Raw genomic sequence first — 13,678 nt, 5'->3', positions numbered from 1 at the left:
CAAACGCTGCTAGAGAGGAGCTCTGCTCTATGCAGGTGCCCTAAGTCTGCTTACACCTGTGCAGGTTACTTGTGGACAGTGACAGTTGTCTTCTCTATACACTTCATTACTAAACAAGGACAAGTTTGTTTCTTAGCTCCTTTTATTAAAATATGACTAACCTGGTTAGTAACTTTTTGAAGAATGAGCTAAAGATGCCAAACAATTGTGTCTATTGCTCCAGTGCACAAAAGTAGTAGTTCAGCAACATCTACTGAGTAAGTAGGTGAGGGAACTAGGTTTGTTGCTATGCATGTGTGTTTCCCTGTGCACATTCACCTGAGCAGAAGGTGATTCCTTCTTAGAAGACCTTTCATACTTCCACACAACCATCTTTGAACAATGGCAGAAACACACAACAATCAAAAGATCACCTTCATCAAATGCCTGTGGTTGTGTAAGACAAACATAGACACTGAGAAATGGACATTTTAGATCGTATGCTTTCCAGTGTTGCTCTTGAGTATATCTCTAAATTTTCACACTGTTTTCCCATCACACACGGCTGCCTCTCACCTTCCTTTTCACCTAATACCCTGCTTTTTTTTAATGAGCTCCAGTAGCCTGTGTTAAAGTGGTAGTTTCTTTAAGAAAATAATTACAATGTAAATGAGTCTTCAACAAATAGTAAGGCACATTTTGGAATTGAATGGTTAGGTATCAGAGCTTTGCTTCCTGATACATTTAAGATCATTACATAAGTTTAACCGTAGCTATTCAATCTACAGACCTAGAAATATAATTCTTTCTGATGCTAATGAAGGTCCTACGGCACAAATTTATTAAAGGTATACGTTTGCATGGGATAATAATTGGGTCGATAATATTAAATTCATAGGCTCATTATTTAATTGCAAGGGCAGATTATGAATACAGCTTCTAAAATGTATTTTAATGAAAAACACTACATCCTGACCTAATCATATCAACCTTATGCTATCTAATTAAGGATGCAAAAAAGTCATTAGAGTTGCAAAATATTAGTTCCAGCTCCATCAGGCTGCAAGCTGCCCCTTCATGAATATATATACTTCTTATTCCATGATAAATAGTTAATGAGGTAAAAATGACAAAATTTGCATGTAGGCAAATTAGTTTAATAGAATGATGTCTTTTCTGACTACTGAAAGTGACCTTTCCTTATCAAAAAAAAAGATGGCTAAAATACTTTGAAATTATCATCTCGGCTGTCACTGAACAAATGAAAAAGTATATGAATGAAAGTGCAAAAATTATAAAATTCAACAATGTTAAGTTCTCATCATAATGTCGATGTGCTCTGTGCTTTTGCACTTATCAATTTAATAAAAGGAAATTAAGCATATTATAAAGTGTCCATTTACGGTGCAATTTTTCCAGCACATAAAAAGGAGACTTGTATTCTTAATAGCACTGTGACAAAACTGTAGATCAAATTTGAGAGTACAGGAATTCTAGGCAACAGTGAGATGGCTATGTAGGTAAAGGCACTCGCCACCAAGCCTGAAGCCCTGAATTTGATCCCCTCAGGGCCCACATGGTGGACTGAGAGAATCAGCTCCTGTAAGTTGCAAGTTATGCTCTGACCTCACATGCAGGCTGTGGCACTTGTATGTATGTACACACTAAATAAATAAACAAACAAATAAATGAATGTCAAAAAGAATCCTAGTTTATGCATTTGAAATGTTTTTATATTAAAATACCTCTTAAATTCTTAATTTGGTATTTTAGATTATAGATAATTGTTCTCAATTTAACTGCTTTATATCTTGAGATTAGCATGTCAGTTGTTCAACATAGCAGGCTTGTTTCCTTGCTAAACTAGACTAGATAGGCAAGCATAAAGCAATGTAAAAAGAGTAACATGAGAAGTGAAGTGTAAGGTGTCACAACACAAGTGTCCAGGGACCAAGAGACATAACACATAGGTCAAAGATAAGTCTATAAATTTATTTTAAAATTTATTTTTGTCATTTTCAATTATGTGTATGTGTATGCTTTTGTGTGTGTGCTATGTGTGCAGGAGCTGGAGCTGGAGTTACAGGAAGTTATCAACCACCTGACGTGGGTGTGGGGAATCACACTTGGACACTCAGGGAGAACATTACGCCCCACTGTCCATCTCTGCTGGCCTACTTTTCTTAATTTTTAAAAACCACATTTCATTCACGTGTATGAATGCACACTGTGTGCATGTGCATACATGGGAGTTGATTCTCTGCTTTCACTATGTGGGTACCAGGGATCAAACTCAGCTCATCAGATTTGGCAGCCAGTGCCTTTATTCACTGAGCCATCTCTTCAAAGTGTTTGTGTATTATTAATAAACATAATATTCTCAAGACGGAATAACAGGTATTCTGTGGGATTTCAAGTGATTTATGAAATATATTTATTCATAACTCTGATAGAGGATTAGTCAATAGGTGTTGTAATGAGAATAAGGTATGTATGTAGACATATGGCCCAACTGCATCTAAGTCAAAACCTACTCTGCCATCATTTTGGTTAAATTGTTTACTTTAATTACATTTAATCTACTTGGTTTTCTTTCTCTGCTCCATTTGAATGTGAACACAAAAAATTACTGACACTCAAAGTTTAAAGTCTCTTCTTAAATTCAACTTTTCTCCAACATGGATCAGCCTAAGTAATTTTATAAGGGACAATATAAATATTAATAATTCTACAGCCTCCTTTAATATTCCTTCTAGCATTGAAGCATCAATACTATCTTCCCTTTGCTAAACAGAGCCAATAAATATTCCAATAATTATGTTTTTCTCTGTCTTTTTTTTTTTAACTTACTGCTGTTCTTTTTGGAACATCCTGGTACTCAACTTTGGATAGCTTCCAAGTTTCTAAACTTCCATATTGTGAAACTTAATAATGAAATAAAATGCTCTTTATACATACCCTAGGCACTGTGAAATTATCTCAGAGAGGAAGTGCTCTTGCATAATTAATTTCAACTGTGTTGGACCTTTACACATGTTGTTGTAAGTCAATGAGAACCCAGGATGAATACACAGTAGAATTCAGTTTGTTTTGCTTCAGTTCAAGGACAGTGAGCTGGGAAAAGTCAGTTCCACTGTTAGCTTAACTATAAAGCAGAAGTAAAGACGAACCCAAGCGAAGTAAAACCACCTGCAGTTTCTTAAGCTAATGTTTAAATATCTGTTAAGTAGGCAGCAGGATAAGATTCACTATATATGCCCATTCCATGGGCAAATTAAGTATGTTCACCTACCCGACTACGGTGATTTGAATGAAAAATGCACCCCATAGAATTATGCACTTGAACACTTGGTCCCCAGTTGGAGGTGCTGTTTGGGGTGGCTATGGAACCTGTAGGAGGTGGAGGCCTGTTGGAGGAAGTGAGTCACTGGACATGGGCTTTGAGGGTTTACAGCCTTTCCCACTTCCAGTTCACTCTCAGCTTTCTGCAAGTGGCTGGAATGTGATCACACACATTACTACTCCTGCTCCTGATAGCTCCTTGTGCACTATCACAGACATTTAGCCTTCTGGAATCATAAGCCAAAATAAACCCTAAAGCTGCTTTAGGTTATGGTATTTATCACAGCAAAAAAAAAAAAAAAGTAACCAACATTGCCAATGGTTCCTGCATATATCAAAACTTATCTGGTAAATATGTAGCAAAGGACACAAATGATATAAAGGTAAAGAAATTACTCTACTTGTACATGGAGAGCTTAGTTTCAAAGAAAGAGGGAACCATGAGCATCCTTAGGTTGTCAGACACACTGAACAGTCAGGTAAGACAGGAACTCATGACCAAAAAGAAACAGTTTGGTCTGGATTAAATCTGCAGAGAAGATACTTGGATTAAGAATTGTGAAAGCAGAACTGGCCCCATCCCTTGTTCATCACTGCAAAGGGTGAACTAGCTGGGGCAATGCAGGAGAGATCACCCTAGTAGTGAGGACAAGGGAGAGCTGGCAGGCTGACCAACCCTGCAATTCCCCAGGCCCACAACCAGGGTTACGATGGCCCACCCTAACATCCACCCCATCTATGATCTGTTGAAGCATGTGAAGGGGCCAGTCCTGCAGATCCAAAACTGCAGGATCTCCATAACACAGGGCAACAACAGGATATCCAAGAGGAGACCCAGTGAGGGCCCAGCATTGATAGTGTAGCAGAAACCAGAGGCCTCGAACCAGAACAATGACTCTTTGCATTGAACACTTGCACATAAAGATATATGGATAAAACGGTTTACTTTGTGACTCACTATGTTGTACAACAGCTTCCATGAGTAGAGTTTTCCTTTTCTTTTTCTATTTTTTCTTTTTTTCTCTTAAATTTTATTTTATTTGTGGGGTGGGGGAGGTTGCAAGGGCAGTGGGTGGATACAAACTGACAGGACATGAATGGGATTGAGATGCATGATGTGACAGACACAAAGAATAAATAAAAAGAAAATTAAATTAAAAAAAAGATTTGGAACAAGACTCTCATCCTATCATGCACAAAAAGCTAGAGAATCTCCCTTAAACAGGAGCGTATGTGACCTTGAATATGTATAAAAGATTTATAAAAGTATTCATACTTTTATGAATTACTCAGATTGATTAAAAGATGTTTGCTGATTGGGAAGAGGTGGGAGGGATGAAAATGGAGGAGATGTGACTCAAAAAGTAGGTGAGAAGCAGTCAATGGGAAGAAAGGCAGGGTTACATTTGCATGTTAGAAAAGTCATGGGAAGCAGAGCAGAGAAGGGATTCCCAGTGTGAAAATGGGGCAACAGCAGGGTGAAGCTACAAATAGCCAGCACAGTTCTCCGGGTCCTACAGCTCTGTCACAGTGGGCACTGAGGTCCTGCATCTATGTTGCAAAGGAAAATAGGTTCAAAAAGGAAGTCTCAGCAAACTCAATAGGATTTGATCAGATCAAAGTCAACAAAATGAGGGCAGGTTTGAAAAAAAACTCTGCACTTTGGTCCTTTGCAATTCAGAATAGATGAAAATTTTACATACAAAGACCACAGAAGTATAGTTCCTTTGGGGTCCTGACACAGGTGAAATGCATGTTAAATTAAACATGTCTGAGATAGAGTTGGGTTGACCCACAGGAGTTAGTTGATTTTTGGGCTATCCATTGGAAAATATCCAAATAAGCTACTGGGCTATATATTTTGGGACTCAAGGGGGAGGTGTGGCCAAATGTGTATATTTGAGAGCCCTTAATATGGCAGGCAATACTTTGAAAGGAGTTGATCAAAGGTCTATGTAGAGTAAGAAACAAGAAAAACAGGTACACCAACTCTAATAGCATGGAGATAGAAGAGACCAAGGAAGCAAATGTCCAGTGCTATCAAAAGATTTACAAAAAAAAATTAATGTCTCTAGAAAGAACCTAAGAAGACTTTAGGGACTCACTAACAAAGGTATCAAAGGACTATCGGAGAACAGATCATTTCCTTCCTCCAGCCTACTCAAAGTTCCATTGAACCAATCCCTCATGAGCAAATTCCCTACCCTCACCTTCCTTTTTACTTCTCACAGCTTTGGTATAGATTTGCCATATTTACACCCACACCCACATTACACACAATACATATATCTGCGTGTGTGTAGAGTGTGTGTAGTGTGCATGTGTGTATGTGTGTGTGTGTGTGTATGTGTGTAAAAAGAATAACCTCTAAACTAAGAACCACCTCGCTTTGACAAATAAACAGATGTGGTGTCGAACAAGATAGTGAGCCACTTCCAGAGCAACAGGAGGAAAGGCGGAGCTCGCTGAGGTGGGGACAGAGAAGTTTCTGTCAGCTTCACACCAACTCACCTTCCTTCTCTCACCATTGATTCCTCTCCACTGCTCGGACCTTTTTACGATGTAACTCAGCTCCTGATTGGAAATTTCCAAATCATATGGTATGAAGAATTTGACTTCATCACTGTGGATTCTCTGAAATGCATCTAGTATCCAAGAGTCATTGTGCAATCTAAAAAAAGAAGACTTCTTGTCTGGGTTCACATTTCCAAATAATTTTTTGAGCAAATAATATTTTTCTTATCATCATCTGTTTATTCAGCTCACTTGTCCCATTATTTTTTTTCAGAAATTGTTTGATGATTACATTTCCGGAAATTATTTAAAAATCTTTTCAGCTACATAGTCTAATAAAAAAAAATGCAATGTGGGTATTTTTGCTACTACTTCCTATAAACCTACTGATTAGTTTGTGATACAGAAAATTAAGAAATATTTGGCCATTGACTGTGATTGAACATTCAAATTAGATTAATATTTGGAATTTCCCTAAAGAAAATTGAATGTGGATTCACTCTTCCTCCATATATTAATTTGAGAATACCCCTCCACTCCATTCCACCTCCACCTTCCTCATGCCCCATAAGTTCCATGATGCTGGTAGGTAACAGCTACAGGATTATTTTGGACATTAACTAAGTCAATGTTCAAGAACATCTTCCATTAAATATCACCAATGACAGAGAAAAGTAAATATGTACACTAGCCCTAATCCATTTTGTTTTGTCAAAACCCAGAGTAAAATTAGAACTCTGAAAGAATGGCCTGTTTATTCTTTGCCTTTGTGTAGTTTTGGCTGTGCTTACATATCCAGAACTAGTTTCAGTAGAGGTGTGCTGGTAACCTCTTGGTTAGACCAAGCTCCCTCATGGTCAGTGTCAATATGCTAACCCAGGATATATATATATATATGTGTGTGTGTGTGTGTGTGTGTGTATATATATATGTAATGCATACATACGTGTGTGTGTGTGTGTAATAATTGTAATGAAGAGGCTATGAATTTGAGTGGGTGCTCAGAAGAAATTGGAAGGGGAAGAAGGAAGTAAAATGATGTAAATACAATACTCATGTATGAAATTGTCAGGAAAAATACACTTAGCCATAGTACAGAAGTGCCTTTTGAACATTCCAATTGCAGAATTGGAAGCATTTTACTTCAGTGGTCAGACAAATAAATAAATACATAAATAAATGTCAAAAAACATTCTAGCTTATAGATTTTTAATATTTCTACATTAAAATACCTCTTCAATTCTTAATTTGGTATTTTAGATTATTGATAATTGTTCTCAATTAAACTCATATTGTATATGAGATTAGCACGTCAGTTGTTCAACAGAGCAGGCTTGTTTCCTTGCTGTAATAGACTAAACAAGCAAAAAATTAAAAAAAAATAAATTTTAAAAGAAAAACTAAGTCCAAAGTTTCTTTTATTCTCTCATGTTGACTTATGTTATGGCACATATTTCCAGGTTGGGGTGCACATGCCTTTAATGCCAGCATTCGGGAGGCAGAACATTTGTGAGTTCAAGGGCAGCCTGGTCTACAAAACAAGTACTAGGGCAGCCAGGGTACATAGTGAGACCCCGTCTCAAACAAACATATAAGGGTTTCATTTAACTACCTCCAATTTGATTCTTTCTAATATAGTAGCGTTAGTTTTTTTTTTTTTTAACCTGAATTTCTGAATAAAATCTATGAGTCTGTTTCCTTTTTCAATGACCTTGAATTCATCACAGGACTGGTTATGTAACCTGTGAGACTGTATATCTACATCCTCTGTGAATCAAACCCAAGATTTTACATATGCAGCATAGAGGCTCCATCCCAGATTTACAGCCCTAGCCAGCCTGATTCCATCTTGGAATGCTTCCACTGTTGTGTTGTGCTCTGATTTGAGATTCTGGCCCAGGCATCTGAATGATTTGCTGGTTGGCTTATTAATCAAGAACTATTCTTGACCATTCTCTTCTGCTTATTCAATGCAAGGTACATCTATCTGTTTCCATGGTGATTTAATGCCGTTACATTCCTGTCAACTCAGTGTTGCAAACAGTTTCTATATGAAGATTTTTAAGTGTGGGATTATCAACAATGCAATTAACTTTGAATTAATTAGGAATCACAGTCCTGTTTCTGCTGGCTTATGTTCCTTTTGCCCAGAAAATGTCTGTCTTCTTTTTATTTCTCTTTTATTCCATGTGAAAGAATAATTATGTAAACATCAAAGCTTGGATCTGTAGGACAGTTAACAAATGTTTTGACAGAGAACAAAATGGCATATTGGAATATGGAAAGCTGTGCAAAGATTAATTGCATTTTAGTCGTATTTAATTTTTTTCTTGCCATTTTGGGTGGCATTTTCCAATGTAAAGCTCTATGATGTGTTGTTAATGAGTCAATTTACAAACCTTTATTAGTTTTCAGCATATTTTACAGCTCTACAAAGCCAGTTTATGGAAACAAGGAAAAGACAATTTGTGATTGCATATGTAAATAAAAATAAATAAATAGAAAACTCATGGTTATATAATTTTTGGTGATATAATTGTCTGTGCAATATAGCACATATCCAAATATGATTTTATTTTTTTGGATATAAGGACATTTTGTCCTCTGATATGTGTCTTTGAGTCTCCATTTTTCAGGTTCTCCTCAAAAAGCTGATGATACTAACAGTAAGCTAGGTGAATTTCAAAAGGAAACATACAAACAAACAATGCAAAATAGTTCTAATTTTATTTTGAAAATGTGTATTGGTGACATTAACAAAATAAGAGAAAACCTATTCTGTATGCTCCATTTTAGATGTTTGTATGTGACAGTCAAATTGAATGATATCAAATGAAAGATGCTGGCTCCCATTGGGCAAGAAATGGAAAGAGCAAAAGTGGCCATGGAGGCACTGACTATAAACCTAAGGGAGGGATATATAATTTTTGAGGCATTTTTGAAGACTTGAGGTTTTTAAGAGGGAGTTAATATTTTCTGACATTAAAAAAATTGCAACATTATGTGGTGATTATTGCCAACATGCATTTCCTTTAACAATCTGACTTTTCAATATGCCTGAATTTTTTTTGTATCTTAAGTTATTTCTTCAAAATGTAATTAAAAAGTGAACTCCAGTCCACCTGTCTGCAATGCCTTAGGCATTATTGTTTGAAGAAATAGGTCACATACTCTGCCACAGGTGCTGATGATGGCCAATGAAACCAAGTAATTTGCCAAGTCCTCTGCCCTATGCCCTACATATGCAGCAATTCAAGCTTGCTGAGTGGCAGAAGCTACTGTGTTTGTTCACATCGGAATGTGGGTCATTTCCAGAAACCTAATATGTGACATTTTTTTCAAAGCTTAAAAGGACAAGTGTGAACAGCTACTGGAGTACTTTAAGGGTTATGAGAAAAGATGAAGTCTGCTTGAGATATAAGTGTATCTCTATATCTTACTCCAAAAAGGGTTGTCATTTTACATACAAAGTGGTCGCTGTGTGTATGGTGTGAGTGCTTCCTGGTGCTATTACATTAGGTCAATGCAGTGAGGGCTCTGAACAGACAGCATACAGTCAGTTGGCTGAAATCCATTCTTATTCTTACTACATGCTGAAATGCATGTGGTCTTTAGTAGGACTGTCAAATACCTTAAATGAGGAGCATGACAGCCAAAAATTGATATATAGGAAGATGGGTTCAGCTGGGCTCCTAGAAACCAGTGAGTACTCACAACTACGCTTAATAGTAAAGGGAATTCATCTGGGTCTGGTTTGGAATCATAAATAGAAGAAAGCAAAAATACTCAGAAAGAATGAAGAAGAAGTAAAAAGGAAACAGAATTTCAGAAAAAGAAACAAATTCAGAAAACAAAAAGGTACCTACAATGGAAAAAATTTCAAAATGCCTCCCAGGTACATTTCCAGAGAGAGAGAGAGAAAGTCATCTCAGATGTCTAGATATTGGGCCAATACTTTCAGCATCTGTGTGATTTCACACTGTCGGAGAACGATCATCCTCACCATTCCCTCTTCAAATTTTCATTCATTAACATATATGGCTTAAATGTCCTGTTCAGGAGTTACGATGGATAGATGCACAGGCAGCAGGGATGGGGTAAGGTCGATTCCAGGCTTGGAAAGGTACAGGGCCAGAGAGCCCAGGAATCACCACCACAGCCTGATGTAGGCAAGGCAGAGACTGGCTGAGGGAGTATGTACTGTAAGATGAAGAGGAATAACACTCGAGGGTATGCATACTCCACATTTGCTCCATCTGCTCATCTACTGGTGGACATTTGGGTTCCTTATAACTCTTTGACTTATTGTGCATAATGTAGCACAGAATGTGAGCATGCATTTCTTAGTTATTCAGCTTTAATTCTCTGGGATCCATATGCAGAAATAGGATCATAGATCATATAGAAATTTGTTTCAATTATTTGAGGATCCTCCACCCACACTTTTATATAAGAACAGCGTTGTTTTGTATTCTTACCAATAGTGCACCAATAGTTCTAACTTCTTCATACCTCTTTCATACTTTTTTTTTCTATGCTTTTGATAGTAACAGTCCTTTGATGTATGATGTCATTACTCATGGGGTTTTGAACTTCATTTTCCTGTTAATTAGTGATGCTGAGCATCAGCTCCTCTTCATTGGCCATTTTCCTGTATTCTTTGACAAAGGTCTCTTCAAGTCTTTTAAGGAATTTGAATAATGTTACTTACCTTTTCATTGTATCATTTCAAAGATTTCTTATGTAAGTAACCAGGACATTATGTAAAAACTTTCATTATTTTTTTCCTGTTCCGTATCTTTTACTCTATTGTTCCCTAAGATAAACACAAGTTTGTAAGTCTTATGGAGTACAGTTTGCTTCCTTTAGATCTTATCACCTGTGCTCCTGTTGTCATATTGGGAGCTCACTGCCAAGAACAACGCCCTGCAGTGTGGAAGCTCCTCATGTCATCTCCATAAGCCAACTCAAAGGAAATGTGATGTTTAAAAAAATCTATACTTGGGAATTCTGAGAATACTATGGTGTCAATGTATTGGTTAGACTTAGGGTTCTGTTCTAAGGGCCAGTCTGGAAGGATCAGCTCTGTTAGTGTTAGCTCACACTGACAGACACTCCTCTGAGGACACTGACACATCCCATTGTCTAGGTAGACCTGATTTAAGATCTGTACCAGGGCAGATCTGTACCCTGTAAAAGCAACCAGAACAGTAGCAGTACTTTCTCTAATTAAACTCGCTTTTTGAAATTTAGCCATCAGGAAAGACAGTGCTGGTGAGAGAGCTGGTGTCATGGCCAATGACAATGACAAGGAAGAGTGCTGATGCTCAAGTGTCGGACCCACACCATGCAGCACAGTTCCCTAGCAAGTGTGACCAACATCAGCATCACCAGGAAGTCATCTGCAGTGCTTAGCATGTGAGCATGGCTCATATTAACCCACTTAACAGATCATTAGTGGGAAAACATCACTTGGGCAGGGAGGCAGAGCAGAGGGCTCAGATAGTTGAATTGAGACTTAGAAACTCCAAGTTAGAGAGCTGTCAAGGGGAGAGTTAGTGAATGTTCTGCCTCTGTGGTTAGTCATCATTTGCCTTGGTTGTTTGCCTTTTTTACATGTATTAACTAAATAACTGTTGCATCTGCATCGCCCCTACTGTAAACATATGGTGCTGTATTTTTTAAAAAGTAGATAAGGCCAAAAAGTCAAACTGAAAATCTATTTTTATGACTTTGTTAAGGCAACTTAACATACAAGAGAGCTGTGATGTGCACCAAACGCTTCCTCACATGCTGGGTGGAGGACCAAGAGCTTTCAAAGTGAGACATCCACCACTGGAACATGCAATTTGATAGTTATAGTTCATGTGAAAGGAAAGAGGGATCTTTATCCTATAAGAAAACATGTTCATTTATTTATGAATTTGTAAATTCAACAGATTTTTGTATTCCGGACACTTCCATTTAAGCAGAGGAGAGAAGACTCAAACGTGCTGCACTTGCTTCTCAGTACACAGATCTCATATTATTTTGTCTGTCACATTTTACCTGGACTAGTTACGGGGCATTCAAGTGCACAGCACAGTCAATTCAAAACCTATTGTTTTTATGCACAAGTCACTGTCCTCAGTTCTTAGTAGAAAATGAAGACACTTGTGCTGTTTAGCTCTTCTGTCATTTAGTGATAAGGTTGCTGAAATTTTCAGGAAGTTTTTATTTTGATGACATTCAGATTACTTAGAGAAGTGGTTCTCTACCTTCCTGATGCTGTGACCCATTCATATAGTTCCTCATGTTGTAGTGACCCTCAACCATCAAACTATTTCGTTGTTACCTCATAACTGTAGTACTACTGTTATGAATCATAATGTAAATATCTGATATACAAGATATTGGGTATGCAGGCCCCAAAGGGGTTGTGACCCTCAGGTTGAGAACCACTGACTTGGACAAACAATATAGAATCCAAATATCAGAGATATGCTTATTCCTGTGCAAGCATGTTTTACTGTGCATAGTCTTGGTAAATCAGTATAGAGAATGGTGATGAGCCAGGCAATATTTTTAGGGTTACATTACCTACTGAAACTTTATAATTGTTTTCATAAAGATGATAAATAATATTTTGCTCTAATTAAAAAAACACTGTAAAAAAGATTGATCTATAAGAGAGAAAAAAATCTTTGATTATCGTACATATGCCTCAGACAGTGAATAGGCTCATGATATTTTCATCAAAACTGGCCCTTAATTTACTTTATTCTAAATTAATTTTCCTAAGCAGCAGCTTAAACTTATAAGGTTATTTGGACCTGTTAAATCAATGATGAAGAAGACGTAAGCTCACCCCCAAATTAATTAACTTAATTACTAGTGCTTTAAATTTGTGTACAGCTTCCAGGAATCTAAATGCTTAAATGAATCTAACTTACATTTAAGTCGTGAGAGCTCATTCTCTGTATAATATTAACAAACATGTAAGTGGCCTGCAGATCTTTGATATTATTCATATAAAGGTTTTACAATTAAACTATGCAAACAATGTCTGCTGAGACTTCACTTGTTTGCTGCAAGGCTAAACACTATGAGATAGGGACTGACTATGAAAGTTTAATAAAAAGATAAATTTTATGAAAGAGGCTGCAGAAAGGGGAAACTCATTCTGTAGCGCACTGAAAACACAAAAGTATGGATTTAAATTACTTTATAAATCCAACAAGATAGAATGGCAAAATAACTAATATTTTAATATTGCATAAAATTAACAGGCCAGGAAAATAAAAAGGCATTCTGTTTAGCCACTGACACTATCCACACAAAATGAAGTGTGCATGGCTTACAAGTAGGAATTTTATTTTTTTTAAAAAATTGAACTGCATAGAAGAGAACAGTTGTAAATTTTTACAAAAGGAATTATTTTTTAATTTTTGAGTTATTTAAGTAAGTCATAAAATCTGTGATAAAATCCTTTACTGGTGGTAAACTTTAAAATATCTTACAGTTTCATTCGTTTTAGACAGGGTCTTGCTTTTTCTTCCAGGCTGGCCTGATACTGTGTAGCTGAAGCTGTCTTTGAACTAACAGCAATAACTCTTGCCTCAGTTTCTTCAGTTCTACACTTACAGGTATGCATCATCACTCTCTGCTAAATACTTTTATTTTAAAAGTCAAATACGAATTGTAAGGCCATTAGGAAGTAGAGAAATCATCTGCTTAAACTATAAGACAAGGGTTATCACTGATCCTACATGTGGGACCCATAACTTGGTGAGCAAAAGGATTTGAATGACATATAGAAGAAAGGCAAAATAAGACATTTAAGAGCAATTCGCAAAAAGATATG

The 13,678-nt window shown here is 36.8% G+C and overlaps 1 protein-coding gene across 1 annotated transcript in view; it reads right to left on the bottom strand.

Annotated features, from left to right (window-relative positions):
* Positions 1–13,678, bottom strand: part of LOC131910750 (uncharacterized) — a 280,595-nt gene that overhangs the window by 59,712 nt on the left and 207,205 nt on the right. The window contains exon 17 of the mRNA XM_059262637.1: positions 5,833–5,992. Coding sequence (XP_059118620.1) covers positions 5,833–5,992 — 160 coding nt within the window. The remainder of the gene's footprint in view (positions 1–5,832; positions 5,993–13,678) is intronic.

The sequence above is a fragment of the Peromyscus eremicus genome, chromosome 5 (assembly GCF_949786415.1).
Source record: "Peromyscus eremicus chromosome 5, PerEre_H2_v1, whole genome shotgun sequence".
NCBI classification, from domain to species: Eukaryota; Metazoa; Chordata; class Mammalia; order Rodentia; family Cricetidae; genus Peromyscus; species Peromyscus eremicus.
The sequence above is the reverse complement of the archived record's forward strand: the minus strand, read 5'-3'. Positions and strand labels throughout refer to the sequence as shown.